Genomic DNA, 19,380 nt, shown 5'->3' with positions numbered 1-19,380 from the left:
AAATCCATTCACTAAAACTATTAGCTTAAAGGTGGAGTGAGATACATGTTTGTCAAATTCAGTGAAGATCTCCTCATATTCTGTCTCTTCTATGTACTGAAACTAAATCTGATGCTCCTATACAGCCCTGGTTCTGTAAAAGGGAAACATAATGGCTCGGATCTAGCCACACAAGTGTTCGAGCCATCCCAACAGCCCTTTTCACACTCAACACAGGAGAGAGGAAAAGTCTTGGATGTATAAAGAGAAATGTAGTGGGAAGCCAGATGGACAGTAAAAAAATAGCACTGATAAATGGGGGCATTTTCTTGGGTGACGAGTTCAAATCTTTCTCCAAAATTGAAATTCTTCTTTATTTCTTTGTTTCCTTTGAAATATTGAAATTCTTCTATAGCCAATGAATGAAGTCCCACTGAAGCATGAAGACATTTCTCTCCTGCTGGAGCAGGTTTCAGTGAAACAACTTAAAGTATCCCAAGATTAGACTATAAAGCATATATGCCTTTCCTCCAGACAGAAGGTGAGGTTGATTCCTTCCAGGGATAGATTTCTGCAGCACAAAATACTTTCAAAGAAGATAAATTCCAACCATGCAGATATATATGGCCATAAACAACAATACAGTAAGGTTAAATGGCTCAACAGTATAAAAAGATTTATTTTATATTGCAATATTCACAAAGGTAATGGGTAACCGTTATTTTTGAACATAAAAAATTAGTAGAAAACCTTAAATTAAGAGAAACTTGATGGGGTGGAGGGGCCTTTGCCAGGCTGCCTGAATTCAAGCATTAATGTTCAACTTCCTCAAATATTTCTTGCCAAGATGTCCTCCATTTGCTTCACATTTATGCGAGTGAGAAGAACTTGTGTCCCCAGGAAGTCCTGACCATGGTGGAGTCTGTGAGCCAGCTCAGCGAGCTTCTCTGATTTAAACTGAAGCACGGCTTCACCAATACCTTCACCCTCACGGTTGTACAGTAAGATGATTTTCATCAGCTGATGGAATTTGGAGAAAAGTCTTTTTACATCAGTTCTCTGTACGTCTGCAGGCATATTTCTAACAAACAGACATGTCTGAGCTGCTGGGTCAAAGTTCACACTTGGTGCTTCTTTTGATGTCTTCACTGGATTTAATTTCCGCTTTCGGGCTGATCCTTTCATTAAGTCAGTCTTTGGACAACTCTCCAGACTCCTGGGATGCGCGTTCTCCATCATTTCCCTCATCACCTTTTTAGTGACTGAGGTGACCTCAATGGCATCAGAGCCAACATGGCAGCCAGTGAGATTCATTGCATATTCGTAATCCTCATTGGAATTAAAGAGAAGAAAAGCTGTGTCTGTTCTTTTGCTGTTCACGTCAAGCAGATGCAATACCTTATTGTGAGCCATGTTTGGACATCCAAACAATTCTTTTATTTCAGTTTTGGTCATCTCTTTGGGCAGATTCTTGACCATGACCGTGTACTCCATAAGTGGTGAGAAAGCAGCGGTTGGGTCATGGTCGAGTCTTGGCTTTTTTGATGATTTAGATGGCAACTGGTCAACAGGCCGCCTCTTTCGCCGCTGTGCAAAAGTGTTTTTTGGTTCTTGGTTTGCAGTTTCCTTAAGAGGGTTTTGCTGGGGTTTCACGCTCTCTCCGGCATCAAAAGCAGCTTCACATTCTTGCACTGCACCAGTCCACATCTTCTCAGTTGCTCCCCGCACCTCCACACAGACTGGGCCCATTGACTGTTGGTTGAAGAGAAGAGCCGCATTCGCATCCTGCATGTTTGCAAACTTCACGAGGCAGCCGCGGCTACGCCCCAAATCTACATTCACTATCACTTCCTGTACAGACAGCCCTTTGAAAAACTGGCAGATTACCTCTTTTGTAACGGAGGCGGACATGCCAAAGAGCCTGACATAACCTGGTCTTGAGTCCAGGTTGTCCTTCCGAGCCCTCATCTCGTTACACACAACTCTGGGGTCAGCTTTGTGGAACTCAACTCTTGGCACTGCGTCATTGTTTTTGCTTTGAAGAGATGACTGAAGGCCTTGAAGAACTGTACAAACCCCAAGAAGAAATGCTGTGCTAGAATCAAGTGAGTCTACATTTGAAGGTTGTGAATTATCAATATCTGGATGAAGAAGCTGTGGCAGAGTTGCAGCGTTGGCATCAACAGGCTGTGCAGTAGGGGGTGGTAGATTTTCTGTATAGGGTTCAGGAGGAGATTCATTTGAAGGGAACACATTTGCATCAGGAGATGGCTGTGGTTTCTTCACAGGAAGCTGTGTGGGGAAGGGCTTCCTCCTCTTTAACAAGGACTTCAGTTTCTGCTCCAGCTCTGGCATGCTGCTTACATGTAAAGCCACCTCAGATCCTTTGAGGGACTTTCCAGTGCTCCGCATGGCAAGCTGGGCGTCTTCTTCAGTGTTGAACGCAATAAAAGCCTCTCTGAGACGCCCTCCCACAATGTACACTCCTCCTTCAGGTATGTGAAGGTGTTCAAAAAATGTCCTTATATCTTCAGTGCCTGCCTTTACATCAAGGCCTTGCAATCGCAGGATTATGGTCATTTTTCCCGGTGGTAACTACAAGTAAAGACAACAATGGTTAAAAAAAAATGCATCAACAGTTGTATATTGTGGTGTTCCCACTACACAGGGCAAACACGTGCGTCATACGGGAAAAGAAAAGAAACAGGAGAAGAAAAAATGTGGATAAACGTGTTTTTCCTGCATGAAGCGCCCATAAATACTCACCACACGTGGGTACAATTGGTAATGGTCTACATGTGGTTGTTGTTGCTGTTGTCCTGTCTAAAGTTAGTCGTCATATAGCGCGGAAAATTTTATCACCCTGCCTCCCGACGCAGTTGCTGAGAGTGAGTGAGGTGCCCGCCTTTTCCCCTCGCTTTTAAAGGATTTATACAGCCTGTGGCTCTTCACTGTGTTTCATGCGCATTACCGCCACCTACTGGACCGGAGTGGGAGCTACAGGCAGGACAAAGCTCTTAAAAGTAACTGCTGTTTCTGGCTGAAATAGAGGTTTTACAGAATTTTACTAATTTTAATATCTACCCAGTATTTAGCTCTGCATTCATAATTTACACACAGTTAGTGACAGCAATGATATGTTTACTGAACTGTATTTTGTCCACTGTTCTAATGTATTAAATGTAATCACAGCCTATCACATATACCTTTTTCTGTTCCATTTTAAAAACAAATGCAACAACAAAAATAAAAATCCATAACAGAAATCTGGCCTTCGTTACAAAAGTGCTGAACTTTCAGATTAAACAAAAAATATATTACTGCAAAAAAATCAGGGCGGGGAAAGGACGGAGATCATAATCTTTTGCCATAAAGCCACAAGTCTTTCATCAATAACTGACCACAATCATCAGCCAGAAAGAGAAAGGGACTTTTACTCGTTCTCACTCAGTCTCATGGGTTCATTTTTCGCCAAACCTTCATTTTCTTGCCTCCAACAGTCACTGATCCACACATACAATAAAGTACAACACGCTTAAGGCTTCTAATAAACACGTATCTCATATACTCTTTCTCATACATTTAAGATCAATTTTAATTAAATATTTCCATTATAAAATATTACTTACGTGATCTCATCAATTACTCGATTCTCTGTCTCTGTCTCTGTTTTGAGGACAAACATATCACGCTGTCACATAAACTGTATATAAATAAGCGCTGTCATAAGGAAGTGAATAGGAAGCAGCTGCAAGGCAGTCGTTTCCTGTCAAAAGCCCCTTATGACATATCAGTGGAAAAATAATTAAGAATCTTAAAATAACCCAAAAGTGATTACTCACCATTACTCTTTACTTTTCTGTATGTAAAAATGTTCCTCTAACAAAAAATATATATTAATTAACCTCATAAACATATATATATATATATTCTTTAAGTAAGACAATCTGTATAGTTTGTATTTACATTTGGATCAATTTTTACACTTTTGCATTTATCAAACTCAAAATGTCATTAAATTGGCTGACATTCAACCAGCACCAACCTTTTTTCTGTGACGCACACAGAAATTTGGTCGTGACGTCATCACGCTGGATGAATAGGATTGTGGGTAAAAAAAAGGCAGAACGTTGTTTGCCATGGCGACGGGGACGCTACCGTGTGCTGTTAACAGATACAGGGTGCTTTTAACATTATTTCTGATTATTTACACAGATCTACACAGTTGCCAGCAGTTTGTCATCCCATTTAAAGATCCTTCAAACTGTACTGCGGAAGAATTTTTCGATATCTCGAGCCTTTCGTGTGTGAAGTGTGGTCCAAACCAGCGACGGAGCCCAACAGGTCAGATAGGATCACACCACATCACAACAACTGATTTACTCACGATGCTGTACCAACAAATAAGTGAAATTAGTCTTAAAATAACTATGACTGTTACGTGATCAGCGACACACGACAAAAAGTAAGCACAGTGAATTGTGTCGATGCTAGCTAACGTTAACGTAACTGTCAAGTGAGAAATGGCTAACGTTAGCTACTTTTTTCAAAATCAGTTCACAACATGACCGTTAAATGGAAAGTCCACCTAAAATCAAAATGTACAGTGTGCTGTTTGGATTAATAACAAATAATGTTGATGTTTGCTATATGCTTAGTATGGACAACAGGTCTGGTGTTTGATCCCAGAGATTGCCCTTGTGTAGGGGCTTCTGGACCAGCTCTCCACTAAGGGGACACCCTATCCTATGGAAATGATCTCACTAGGTATTTTGGGAAATTATAACCGAAGCTGGTGGTGAGGAGACTCGCCTAGCTTCTGACTGCCGAGGTCCGGACACCTATCCTGCTTACTCCAGAATGGCACCTGTCGAATAACCCTGGAATTTAGATACCACGCTAGCCGCGTCTGTTTAATGGCAGCTCTCCTCTTACTGATCTATGCACTTGGTGAATTGCTAGGTTAATTTTAGGAATATAAGCCCCAAGGATAAGTTTAATTTCTTTGGCTAGAGTAACCAATTAGAACCTTGTTATTACACACCACCTTTTAATACCGAAAGATTCAAAGATCTATGGTCCACTACTTCACTTTAAATGCAATTGAACATTTATTGATAAAATAGCATACAGAATAAATTGATCCAAAATTGATTAAACATAAAATATTAAAAAATCCCAATAATAAAATGATTATTGTCTGTTTAATGTCGTACCCTAATACGCTAACTGCCTGTGTTGAATGAAGCTGTAGCTGGGAATTAATCCTGCAGATTTGGAGAAGGAGACAGGAGCGTTGCCTGGCCAAGCAACTCTATCACACGAGGCTCTCCACTTTGTCCAAAGTCGGAGTGATCCCTGACCGGTCCTTTGGTCCTGGCGTCAGTAAGAATTTAGAAAGAAAAATTATTTAATCCTTCATCGACTGGCGTTGAAATGGTTATTCTTCTTATCACACCCGTCAAATTGGAATCTTCTTTCTTGATGTAAGCGTCCTTCTTCTCTGTCTCTATTTCTTGATTGTAGAATCAGAGTATCTCCGTCTCTTCTTGTGGTAAAATCAAAGTCCTGTCCCCCGATGGGGTCGTTCAGGCGTCGTCTCTAGATCCTGAGAGTCGGTTGAAGAGTCTTGAAGCTCCCCATGAAGAATAACTCCGATTCTTCTTTTGTTGCAGCTTTTATACCCTGCCGCTCCTTCTTTCAGAGCAATACCTCATTGTGAAAGTACCAAACTGTCCAGTCGCTACCCTGCTGGAAAGTCCCTGATTTTCCCAATTTCATACCACTTTTTGCTGGCGTGTGGCCAGCAGAGATCTCAACTCACTTGACACTGGACAATGAGGCTAGAATTAATATTGCAGTATCAATCCTCTGATCCCCAAGCTGTTTCAGGGCGTTTTTTTGCTCTTTTTGCATTTGACTCATTGTGGCCTTGTATTTCACTGCAATATACAAGTCCCATACCTCTATGAATCACGACATCATGGCACGAAGTGGGAAAAACTCAAAAATGACTTTTTTGGATATATATATATATATATATATATATATGTATATATATATGGGTGTTTCTGCAACTACGGTCACTTTTGACTCTCCCAAATTAAAAAAATCAACCTCAATGAATTTCAGTCTTAACCACCAGAGTCTGTAATACATATTAATATATATATATATATATATATATATATATAACCCCCCCCCCAAAAAAAAGAAGAAGAGGGGAATAAAGTGTTTACTTCTTCCTACTCCTTTTCAAACAAGAAATAAATTTAAGCCTGAAGAATTTGTTTTTTCAGATTGAAGTCAAGGTTTCATACAGGCTTTATTTTTTTTTTGTTCATTACATCAATGCACTTAGTCGTAAGTCCTGTTTGCTTTCATCTTTTATCGTTTGTTTTGTTTTGAAACATGGTTGAAATAAAGAAACTAATTTCATTCATTAGTTCATTTTTGAAAATCAAAATTTTTAGAGGGATTTGGTTATTAACTATTATCTTACTCACAACACTGTACAGCATCCACTGTTCCTGCTAACTTTACCACTGGCTTTCCTTTTTTTTTTTTGCAGAATTGAGCTGCATTTGCAAAACTGGGTACCGAACTGTCATCGCTGAGAAGACTTCCATTGCTTGTCAGCAATGTCCCACTGACAAACCTGTAAGAAGAGTAATTAAGCTTGTCTTCATTTGCTTTTCATCTCACATTATACTGCAAATTATGCATATCACATTCCATACACAGTGTTTAACAGCATTTGTAATAGTTCTGTTTTGACAAGTTTTCTCTCTTTATAGGCAGTAACTACAAGTGGGCTTGAATGTATTCGCTGTCCAGGCAGTCTCAGTGATGAGGGGACGTGCAAGTGCCCAAAAGGCAATGTCCTGGGTGAGTCACCAAGTACCTGCTCATTGGATGTGCAATGAGGCTTTAGCATATGCAATTATGTATTTTATGTATACATGGATATATGTTGTTTTTTCAGTGGAGAGAGATGTCAATGGAAACCTTTTGAATGAGGCCAAGTGTGAAACATGTAATGGAAACTCCCCTGCTTTGACTGTACCAAACCAAAGAGGGGACAAGTATGTATCAATACAATAAAACAGTAACACTGATGTATCCCACTGTTTCATACAGAGTCACACTCAGGAATTTGACCAAGTTCCTATATACCTTGAAATGAAAATTTATTAGTACAGTTGGACTGTAGCAACTGCAGCTATCTAACTTGAGTGTCAATATTTCATACTACTGATTTAATGAAATTAGATTATCAGGATGTATTGGATAAAGCTGATCAAAATATATAAATGAACAGTACTGTCACATAGAAAATCTGGAATCAAGGCTTCCTCTCTTTAGATAAAAACAAATGGGAAAAAAATCCTGGAAGGAATAAAATGTGTCCTTAAATTGATGATGGTCATTAGCTGGTGCTTATCAAGTCAGTGCTCAACATAATGAGAAGTACCAGAGATAAGTAAACCTAACTTATCTGTAACAGGAGTTTAAATAATGTTTGTCAGCTCTCATATTTCCTCAACAACGTTTGACCTTCAATCCATAACTTATTAGAGAATTCTGCACTGATTTCACGTCCTCATTTGACCGAGGGTTTGATGTGTAGGAGTCCTTATCTATTAGATAACATATGCACTTTGACTTGAATAATGACACCCTAAAGGGGATTGTTTGGAGGTCTTGAGTCTTTAGCGTAATTTACTGATGGCTTTTGAATAGTCATTTATATCAACATGTTTGCTTTAGATCAAATAGCAAACATGTCAAATAGCAAACATGCTGTCACATAGAAAATCTGGAATCAAGGCAGATTTTCTATGTGACAGTACTGTCCTTAATTTTTACTACACATATACATTTGAAGTAAGTTCAGTAACAGTTTGACAAAGATCTGATTTGAGAGCACAGCACTCCATGCATGTGGTGCTTGAAAGCCATTTTCCAGGTCTGACACTAGATGCTGCTCAAGCTGCATGTGTGATTCATTGGTTACATGGTTTCATAAATTTCAATAATACTCACTCACTCAAAATAATCACTGGAGTGCTCTTGTAACAATTTATTTGATCTACAGCAAACATGTTTTTTTTAAGAATATTTTATTTTTCAGTTTTCAATTCAACAAGATATACATGAAAACACAAACACACAACTCCAGACCTCTTCCCCAACCCACCCACAAACTGAAAAGCGAGAGAGAAAAAATAGATAAATAAAATTAAATAATGAAAATATTAATGATATAAAATTAATTTGAAAATAAATAAATACAATAAAATAAAATAAAAAATTAAAAACGGTCGAGAGGCAAGGAGGACAAGAGTAAGCACTGACAACAAAGAGAATGCAAAAACTACAACCCGTCCATCATAGAAACTGGCAATGTGTCCATAGATGCTAAATAGGGCTGCCACATCTCTGTAAAAGTATTATAATCTTTCCTGAGTGTATATGTAATTTTTTCAAGTGGAACACAGCTATTCATTTCTGAAACCCATCTTCCTATAGAAAGTTGGGAATCAGATTTCTACGTGATGGCTACAGCAACATGTTGATACAAATTACTATTCAAAAGCCATCAGTAAATTACGCTAAAGACTCAAGACCTCCAAACAATCCCCTTTAGGGTGTCATTATTCAAGTCAAAGTGCATATGTTATCTAATAGATAAGGACTCCTACACATCAAACCCTCGGTCAAATGAGGACGTGAAATCAGTGCAGAATTCTCTAATAAGTTATGGATTGAAGGTCAAACGTTGTTGAGGAAATATGAGAGCTGACAAACATTATTTAAACTCCTGTTACAGATAAGTTAGGTTTACTTATCTCTGGTACTTCTCATTATGTTGAGCACTGACTTGATAAGCACCAGCTAATGACCATCATCAATTTAAGGACACATTTTATTCCTTCCAGGACATTTTTTCCCATTTGTTTTTATCTAAAGAGAGGATGCCTTGATTCCAGATTTTCTATGTGTAGTATGTAAGGGTTGGATTTGTCTTTCAGGTGTGAGATATGTCAGGCTTCATTCATTACCACCTCGTGTGATTGTGACCCTCCTAACATCTTGGTGAGTTCCCTTGACCCTCTATCCTCATATCCTCTTCCTGACACATCATACCCACACCATTCAGTAACAGACTCACAGAATACATGCGTCATCAACGGTTGGTATATGATTTCCCAGGCTGGAGGATTATGTTTCCCTCCAGGCAGCCTCTCCACTAATGTGAATCCCAGTGTCAACTATGCTCAGTTGGTGAGTCTCCTTATCCACTCTCACTTTATTTGAGTTAAAAAACATTTTTTTTTTTTTTGCTGTATTCTGATTTGTGTTTTCTCTTCTGTTCTCCTTGCAGAAATTCAGTGTCCAGTCTGCCTGGTTCGTCAAAAACCTGTACTCCTCAGCAGCTGCTTGCCTTGTAATTCCATCTTTTATTTTGAAATATTTATTTTCTTGATCAGAGGAAGCCAGTTCTATGCTCATTGTGGCACAAAAGAATATTTGAGATTTGAGGGTGTTGTGTTTTAGCTTTTTAATTGTTATAGTCATAATTGTGATTGGTGGGTGACAAACTATAGACATTCAATATAGCCATAGAAATTTTAAGAACAACTGATGCCAAAATGCATTTAATAAATATGCACATGTAATGTTAGTATGCAAAAAGTGTTTCATTAGTGTTTAAAAAAAAAGTACTGTGTAGTGATATTGTAGCTCATAATGTCAGTTTATGTGGAGGTGATTTTGTGTGTTTCAGCTGTCGTGCATAAACAGGTTGTGTGCTCGCAGGTTTTCTCCAACCTGACGGCATGTCAGGCTCTCGGGAACATGTGTGTGATGAACATGCACTCCTTCAGCAGCATCTCCAACGATGCCTGCGGTCTCTTCAACACCATCTTCAGATCTCAAGCTGCTTCAAGCTCAAGTCAAGACATTTCCTACTGGTAATCAACACTCGTGGCATATGTATATGTTAGTGTGGCTCCGTCTAGTTTTACTTGAAACGCACACTTCAACTATGGAGCGTGAGGATGTAGTTGACGCGTGTCTTAAGCCGAAAAAATCCCACAGTTTCTTTCTTATGGTTTATTAAAAACCTTTTGTTTGAGCATTATAAACAATAAACTGCAGCAATCCAAAAATAATAATAATTATAAGCACGGTCAAAAACTAGTGTGCTCTCCTCGTCTCCATAATCCTAATTAAAACAAAGTAAGCAATTATGACGTTACACACATCTCAGCCAATAAGAAGAGTGCAATTCCTACGAACCAATAGGCATTCCTACAACCTCAATAAAGAACTATGAACTATGAAATACAAATCTGAATTATTTATCAGCTTCTCTTCAATGTACAAAATGGCTCTAACAGTATACATAGTGCAACCTTGCAAATTCATTTAAAAAACAAGGTTTCAAATCCAATATAATGTAATTTTGTTGCACCCAGAGTGCACAGTAAGCCTTTGTTACTCTTTCTTCAGGAGAGGTAATCTGCCATGGCTTTACTACGGGGACGAACCAGGACTGGCCAGCCGGGTGCTTCAGACTGATCCTGTTCCCATCAGGTTCAGCTTCAGAGGAAGAAACAAAGTAAATGATACATCTTTAATTATCTTCCAGTTATCCCAGTGACATCAAATTTTTTTTATGATTCTACAAATAAAGCGAGAAAACTGAAATGTAACCATAAATGCTCTGTTAATTTGACATATTCTTTTTGTCTGAAAGAATACTGACATTAAGCTGCTTGCTGCTGTCTATAATGTCAGAGGAGAGTTTCTCAGATGGGAACCAGTAGGAGCAGGTAACCTCCAGGTAAGATTTAATAATAATAATAATAATAATAATAATAATACATTTTATTTGGAGGCGCCTTTCTTGGCACTCAAGGACACCGTACAAAAGGATAGAAAAAAACAGCAATAAAATACACAGAATTAATAACAATACAATACAATAGATATATTGGGCAGGGTAAAAGTCATCAGACGGAATAAGCAGTTTTAAACAGATGTGTTTTGAGTTGTGATTTGAAATGTCTTACTATTAGTCTTACTATTTAGTCTAAATAAACAGAAGCATGGTAAATCAGTAGTGTCTGTTTAAAGAAATTACCCTTTATTCAAGATTATCCACATTTCATGTAGTAACTAATATTTCCTACATGAAAAGTGGTCTGTTGCTTTAACTGCACAAAATCATTACAGTTACACAAAATTGCTATTGAATAAATTAAGTCATCTTTTTTTTCATGTGGTTAATAAAAAGAATGAAAGTATATGAGGCTAGCAGATTTCTCCCTCTACTTCTCTTCTTCTCTTTTGCTCTTTTAGATTTGTCCAGAAACAACTACCAAACAGGCTGCAGCCTTCAGCTTTGGAACCGCTTACCAAGAAAGTGTGAGTGTTTTTTCTTCATTTAGCTCAGAGACATTGATCAAACTCTCTCTTGCAATGTCCAGTTTTATTATAAGCCGTTTGTGTTTGTGCGTAGTGTGATCTCTCAGTAGCAGAGCTGTTAAAAACCCATCCTGAGCCACTGTTCTATGATGTGTTTATGAGTCTTGGAGGAGAGAAAGGAAAACTTCTTCCACTGCCTACACTAGTCTATAACCAGCAGTACAATGGAAGGTTCATCAACCAAGGTAGGATTTAATTTTTACCATGTGTTTGTATGTGTGTATGCATTTTTTAATATATCTTGTCTTTGTACAGAGGACATGAAGAACTGGTACCTTTCTCGACGCATGTTTGTTGTTGACACACTGAGTGGCAGAGAGAAAGGTTCTGTGCCCAAAGTCATCCGTGTTGCTAGCAGCGTCAAAATAAGGTGGGCAGGCCTCTATGATGAAAGAAAAAGAAAGCAAGACTTCTATTTGTTATTGCCTTGAGATGTGAAAAATTTTGGTAACGCTTTATATTAACCCATTAGAACCCAGACCCAGTAATCCTTAGAGGAAAATGATGGGGGATATATCACAGACCAAGTTGACCACATAAAAAAAATTCTACCCCTAAATGTCAAAGATCTGTGATGTGAAACATACGATACATTGGGCGTTTATTGTATTTATGTTTATATTTCTTATTTTAAAATAAAAAAACTAGACATTTTCTGCTTACAGAAACAGAAATTTGCCTTTTTCTCTGCATCTCCACAACACATATCAAAATTGTGACATTAATAGTGCTGTTTAACAATAAATCATTTTTCAGATTTGTTTTTAAGTAGTAAAATAAATTAATAATAAATCAATAATAAATAAAAACAAATAACCATTTGCCTTTTTGTTTGCATCTCCATAACATATATCAAAATTGTGACTTTAATTTGTTCAGGAAATATGGTCAGAAAAAGTTAAATGCAATACAGGACGCCCTATTAAAAGATTAGAATTGTCTTTAAACTTAGCCTCCTAACAAAAAATAAGCTTTTTGAAATTAGCTACTTTTTCACATTTCTGTTTCCAGTCACACTCATTTTGGAGAAGTCACTTCTTGTCACAGTCACATGACCACCACATCAGGGTGTTGAGTATACATCGCTTAGGGATTTAATGAGTTAAGGTGAAGCATAAAGCTGAATATGGGAGATTCTAGAAGATTTAAAGTGTTTGTTACATGGGTGTCACCATGGGTTCTTATGGGTTAAGGTCCTTGTAATAACCATTAATTAACAAGTAATAAGGCCCTTGTAAGTCCTTACAAGATGCTTATTAACATTATTGTGTGTTTATAAGCTTATATAAGTATTAATAATAGCATTACAAACACCCATGACCCACCCATTATGTCTTTGCCATGCCTTTATTAATCTTATTTTGTTTGCTTATTGATATTAAAATATACTTTATTGCTCATCTATTATAAGTTAACTATAAGTTATCTATGCTTTTTGCAACTACCGGATCTAAAGCGAGAACAATACCTTATTACTTGTTAATTAATGGTGATTAAGGACCTTATTATAAAGCGTTACCAAAAATTTCTTCTTCAAATGTGTGTGTTTGGTAGATTCCAGCTCGTTCCACGAACCCGGGAAGGTCAGGTATATCCCCCCTTAATGACTGTGACCTACAGAGATGTTCCCATCGATACTCAAACTGTGACTGTGAGTAGACACACACACACACACACACACACACACACACACACACACACACACAGCGGGAAATTAAGTTTCAGTAAGACTGATTTGCTTAGTAGGCTTTTTGTAACAGCGAAAATGACTAAATGAGTTGCCATCTTTATTTTCTCTCAAACAAGCTTTTGGTTGGTTAATGCATTGATTTTATTTATTTATTTCTAGACAACATTTGCAGTGGAGTATGAGATGGATCAGAGTGAGGCTCGTGTGAAGACAGATGTGAGTAGAAGTATAAATGAAAAGTTATATTTTTAAATGGTCTAATATGACAGATTAAGCAATTCTTGTGTATGATTGATGGTGTTCAGTGCAGCCAGTGCTGTAACATGAACAGAGAATAAAACCTTTGGATTTGATGTGTTTGTGTTTACAGACTGCTATAGGTGTGATGGGTGGTGTGGCTGTCCTTTACTCTCTGCTGAAGACAGTCAGCTGGAAGAGGAGGATCGCCTCTCCACTCATAGATGCAGAGGTAATGCTTCTTGAATTTGTCATAATTTAAGTTACATCAATCCATATGTTGGATTAAAGATCAGGAGTAATATTAATCTCCCTCTCCTTCTGCCACAGACTATGATGAAGTTTATGTTGTTTTATGCCGGAGATCTGGCCAATGTTTTCTTCGCTGTCACTGTGGGAACTGGACTTTACTGGCTCATCTTTTACAAGGTTAGTAGAAGTCCTTTGGGGCTTCCTTTTATTGGATAGACGATTTTGTACCAGTATCTATTTTCTGTTGCTTTTTTCTCTTCAAGCCCTTTTTTAAAACTCAATTTCTTTCGAGTGTTTCTGCATGTTGTCTTTGCATGGCCTTCTAACAGTTTTTTCCCCTCTGCACTCTTTTAGACATTAAAGGCAAGTTTTTTTAATCCTTTACATTCATTGCATGAACATTTTTTTCAGTGCATAGATTTAGATGTGACTATTATTGGCAGCTTCCTGTGATTTACTTGTGTCTGTGTCTGTTTAGGCCCAACAATTTGTATCGGTGCTGCTACCACTTCCTGCTCAGGAGGAGCAGTTTGTGACGTACATTGGTTGTGCCTTCGCACTCAAGGTTAGACACCTAAAACAACACCAGTACAATTTTTTAAAAGTCAGATGTAATGCTCCTGTTGGGAATATTGAAAATGTATTGTTTCGTGTATGTGTATGTAGTCTGTCCAGTTTCTACACAAGCTGATCCTTCAGGTGTCAATTGACATTTTTTTTATTGACTGGGAGAGGCCACGGACCAAAGCTGTCAGAACTGTGCAAGGTACAAACATACTTTTTATAGTTTTTTTAGCTTTTTTCATAGTTTTATATTTTTAGGATACCTGATACCTGGTACTTTTTTCAGAGAGGAGAAATTCACATTGTCAACCAATTCTAGAAATATAAACTAAGAAAACAAAGAATAAATAAAAATAAAATAACATATATATTTATATATGTATTTGCTGCTGTTCCAGCTGCCGGCGAGCCGAAACGTGACCCCGCTCCAGTCAGCATCTGGAGGACCTACCTTGTGGCCAATGAATGGAACGAGATCCAGACCATACGCAAGATCAGCCCAACTTTTCAGATAGTGGCTGTGCTCTTCTTTCTTGAAGTACTTTTTACACCAACATATACACTCTATTCTTCTGTGCCGCTTTTGTTATGTCCCTTTTCCTTATTGATCACATGTTATCCTTTATTGTGAAGGTTCTTGGTTTCTCTAACCTGGCCCTGAGGGACCCCTGGCCAACTTTACAGCGCTCCTCACAGGCGTACAGCCCTTCATACAGCCTCATGCTGCGCTACGGTCTGGCAGCCACACTGTGGCTCAGCATCGGACTTCTGCAGGTGAAACCACTTACTCTTAACTCTTAATATACTGTATAAACTCTTTTATTCTGCATATTCATATTTCTATCTATCTATCCAGATAGATAGAAATATGAATTCTATCTATCTATCTATCTATCTATCTATCTATCTATCTATCTATAACTCCTCTTTCTCTAACTTTCCCTTGAGCTCTCACCTCTTCCTGTCTTTCTTTAAGAAAATAACAGCATACTGTATAAACTGAGGAGAGGTCCTTTAACAGATAAATACTTATCCCTACAGGTGATTTTCTTCACTGTGTTTTATGAACACTTCATAGAGGACAAAATCCGTCAGTTTGTAGATCTCTGCTCCATCAGTAATGTAAGAAGAATGTTTATTTTATTTTATTTTAAACAACCTATCCGTCTGAAAATTCTTTACATAGCTGTACTTTGTCCTTGTTTCTATGTAGATTTCTGTGCTGCTGCTATCTCATCGTTGTTTTGGCTACTACATCCACGGGCGCTCAGTACACGGACATGCAGATACAAACATGGAGGAGATGAACAGCAATCTGAATAGAGAATCTGTATGTACACAATACGTGTTGTGTTCGTAGATGTAGCATATTTACGACATTCTCACATTACATACGTCCTCTTCCTTACTTCCTCGCTGTCTTTTTCTGTCTCAAGGAGTCCCTGTGTGCTCAGAGAGGCTTACTACCCAACACAGAGATCCAGACATTTCAGGTGTCTGTGACCGGTAATCTGCGGTCACAGTATGAGAGGATACGGGATCAGATCGGCAGGGTGTGTGATTTCTCTATTGTTCTTGTAATTGAGCTATAATTGATCAAGCCAAGAGAAAAATGACTCCTCATTTTTTTTAATCAAATGTTTGCTTGTCTCCTGTTCAACAGAGGAACGGGCCGTCGCGGCTGGTGGACGCAGGCTTGGCTAACCAGTTTGAGCAGAGGGCCAGAGGCTACCAGACCATGAACCACTTTTTGGGATCCATTATAGACCATGTTTGTACAAATGCACATAAATAAACTCATACAAGTTCATTGAAACTATCAGAGTTCAATTGTATTGTCATGTATTTGTTAGCTTGTAAAGTACTACTTTTCTTTTTATCTAAATATTTTATACAGACAAGCTTTTTTTCTGCCTCTAATGTTGCCTTCTTTTTTCTTTTCTTGTTTTTTCTTTTCTTTTTTCTTTTTACCTCAGGCACAGCCTGAAATGGACTACATAGTGAAGGACAAGCTGGTGTTTGAGAGGGTCATAGGGATGGAGTTCCTGGAACCCAGCGAAAAAAGCATCTTTTACAATGGTAACGACCTCTTGGCCCAGACAGCCTGTACATTTCTGTTTGTTTATACAGTACAGGCCAAAAGTTTGGACACACCTTCTCATTCAATGCGTTTTTCTTTATTTTCATGACTATTTACATTGTAGATTCTCACTTAAGGCATCAAAACTATGAATGAACACATATGGAATTATGTACTTAACAAAAAAAGTGTGAAATAACTGAAAACATGTCTTGTATTTTAGATTCCTCAAAGTACCCACCCTTTGCTTACTAGAATATAAGACATGTTTTCAGTTATTTCACACTTTTTTGTTAACCCATTGAAGCCTGAAAAGCAGATACGTGGTTTTGTAGTATTTGTATAAGCTCTCAAATACTTACTGAATTTCATTTCTATCTGCTACAGAGGCTGAAAAATCTATTATTTAGTATAAGCGTTGACACTTCTGTTGAATTTCCAGAAAAACTTCAGGTTTTAGGGGGTTATTTTAAAATCGCCCAGAGGTTTCACAGGCATTTCAGGCCTCAATGGGTTAAGTACATAATTCTACATGTGTTCATTAATAGTTTTGATAAATCTACAATGTAAATAGTCATGAAAAGGAAACGCATTGAATGAGAAGGTGCGTCCAAACTTTTGGCCTGTACTGTATACAGTACATATGTGCAAATATAATGTTTACTTTTTCTCCCTACAGATGAGGCCCACTCCTTCAGCGATGTGCTGTTCTATGGAAATGAGGCCACGCTGCTGATCTTTGACACTTTGTTTTTCTGTGTCGTCGACCTCGGATCTCAGAGCTTCGTACTTGCAGCCGTGCTTACATGCTTACAGCAAATGGTCAGTATTTGGTGTGTATACGTTACCTTCACTGACTTCCACCAAACAGAACACGTACTGAACACCATCTTATTCATTACAGATGTTTCGCTTGATCCGTAACACTCTGGGAAGGAAGAACATTGCCAACAAGACGCTGGTGGATGAGAGATTTCTGATATAAAGTTCCTGCTGAGTGATTAGTAGTGTCAGTGTTTAGTGGCATTCTTTGCAAAGATGTTTACGGTTCAGCTTGTGCCAGCTCTCTTTTGTATTTTTCTATACAGTATTTTCACTACAGTTTCCTGATGTAAATACAATTTTTGTAAAGATTTTGATTTTTTTATTGGTTAAAATGTTTTGATATGAAGACATTGATGTTGTACAAGTTTTGTTTCGAGGTAATTTTTAATAAAACAATTGCTTCCCTGGATGTGTTTTGATAATTATGGAATACTACATACTGTGACACTATATAACTTTGTCAATCATCAGAGGTTCTGCTATTAACATTATACCTATCACATTAACATTTCTGGGTATATTCCCTCATTTTGGACAACGCTACAAAACACTTTCATAGCAAAGTAGGATTCCTATATGATTCTCCTGCATATTTTTATGCTTTATGTTTATGTTTTTTCAATGCAGATATTACTTAATTTCCTTTCCTATACCAGGATATAAATGTTGTGATATAAAAAATACATATCCCTTGAAAAAGGACAGTTTGAGTGGAGCTACACTGAAACAAGGCTTTGACTTTTCAGTGGGAACACACTGAGTAAGCCATCATCTTTTTCAGTTTTCATATTTAAAAAGCACCACAAAAATAAAGCCACGGTTTGTCTCCTTTTGCCTTGCCTTCATAGCTAATTGTTGTTTCTGCAAAAATATAAACTTTGTAATGTATATATAGTAGTTTAAAGAAAGGTATGTTATTCCTGTGTGTGGTTTATTTGCACAGCTTAGTCATTAGTTTGAAATGTGCCTTGAGGCTGTTACAGTGCTCCTAAAAAAAAAAGTAAATATTTTCCTTGTGACCCTAAATGGGAACTTATTACATTTATTGTAACATTAGCATTATTCTTTTTGTCTTTAGTTGTTCAGTCCGTGGGAAACTAAAAGCTGAAACTCTCTAACCTCTAATTTAATCTTTATTTATATAAAACAGCAATACATTGCACAGTTACAAAGAAGAAGAAATGAGTTGCAGAAAAATAAACAATGCAAAAAAATAGAAATAAATAATATATTTTTAAAAAGAAGAGTAATTAAATGGAAAAGAATGAAGCAAAAAATAAATAGACGCAAGATTACATGTTAGTTAAAGACATTAAACGCAGTTGCTTATGTTGGTAGTCTTCACAGCTTTTTTGTTTGGTAGACAGGAGAGAGTTGAGATATGTTGTTCAAACTCTGACTTCAACAAAAAAGAAGTTTGTTTTTTTACTTGAAAATTTGTGTATGTGGTATTTGGCAAAAAGGATTTGTAAATTTATAAGAAAATATGCATCATCATGCTTCTTTTTGTGATCAAAACTGCCAAATATGACATCTTTATAATGCAAAGTAAAACCAGTGAAAATATTTCTGTCTGTTTGTAACAAAGGAGAAAATGTCCTTCCACAGTCTGTGTGTGAATTCAAAAGACCAAAATAAATGTGACATAGTAAAATGAGATAGTATAAAATAAACAATGCAATATATATATATATATATATATATATATATATATATATATATATATATATATATATATATATATATATATATATATAAAACCTAAGGCACATAGTGTATAAGGTGCTTCCCTTTATATTATTCTGGGGTTTCAGAAAATAAGTTTTAAAGTGTAGCAGAGTGCGTTCACATTTCTTATTTGACATCAACTCTAAAGTTTCAATATAAAATTTCAATTCTATTGTGAAAACACTAAAGTTAGGGAGGGATTTGGAAAACCTCATCTTGTGGATGTGAAACTTACCCATCAGAAGCATAAAATTTGTTATAAAGCATACTGTTTTGTTATTACATTCCAAATTTGAGATAATATCTTTAGGTTCAAAAATGATGGGCTGTCCAGTCATATTGAGTATGAAGTTTTCCATATCCCTCCAAAATATAGATGACAATGGGCAAATGTAATGTGTAAAGTTGTCTCTGGCTCATCTCCACAAAAAGTGCACATTTCACTTACATCAGCAAATTTGGAAATTGATTTATTATGGTAAATATTATGTAAAATTTTAAAATGAACTTCTCAGATCTTATTTGAGAG

The 19,380-nt window shown here is 37.1% G+C and overlaps 2 protein-coding genes across 2 annotated transcripts; one reads left to right on the top strand and one right to left on the bottom strand.

Annotated features, from left to right (window-relative positions):
- Positions 1-640: 640 nt before the first annotated feature.
- Positions 641-2,889, bottom strand: rbm12ba (RNA binding motif protein 12Ba). The gene is made up of 2 exons (XM_059338776.1): positions 2,746-2,889; positions 641-2,574 (listed from the first exon to the last, which is right to left on the bottom strand). Exon 2 carries the CDS (start codon positions 2,557-2,559, stop codon positions 808-810), a length of 1,752 nt encoding a protein of 583 aa, XP_059194759.1. The 5' UTR covers positions 2,560-2,574; positions 2,746-2,889; the 3' UTR covers positions 641-807.
- A 1,225-nt stretch (positions 2,890-4,114) lies between these two features.
- tmem67 (transmembrane protein 67) lies at positions 4,115-17,530 on the top strand. Its single transcript, XM_059340238.1, has 28 exons — positions 4,115-4,323; positions 6,551-6,639; positions 6,777-6,867; positions 6,965-7,064; positions 9,015-9,078; positions 9,196-9,267; positions 9,368-9,430; positions 9,802-9,956; positions 10,498-10,606; positions 10,745-10,831; positions 11,350-11,415; positions 11,510-11,660; positions 11,731-11,845; positions 13,030-13,126; positions 13,325-13,381; positions 13,536-13,634; positions 13,733-13,831; positions 14,133-14,219; positions 14,321-14,420; positions 14,617-14,756; positions 14,852-14,992; positions 15,260-15,340; positions 15,432-15,548; positions 15,655-15,771; positions 15,882-15,989; positions 16,195-16,297; positions 16,978-17,120; positions 17,203-17,530. Exons 1-28 carry the CDS (start codon positions 4,119-4,121, stop codon positions 17,281-17,283), a joined length of 2,937 nt encoding a protein of 978 aa, XP_059196221.1. The 5' UTR covers positions 4,115-4,118; the 3' UTR covers positions 17,284-17,530.
- Positions 17,531-19,380: the final 1,850 nt, after the last annotated feature.

This window comes from Centropristis striata, chromosome 8 (genome assembly GCF_030273125.1).
Source record: "Centropristis striata isolate RG_2023a ecotype Rhode Island chromosome 8, C.striata_1.0, whole genome shotgun sequence".
Classification (NCBI taxonomy): Eukaryota; Metazoa; Chordata; class Actinopteri; order Perciformes; family Serranidae; genus Centropristis; species Centropristis striata.
The sequence above is the reverse complement of the archived record's forward strand: the minus strand, read 5'-3'. Positions and strand labels throughout refer to the sequence as shown.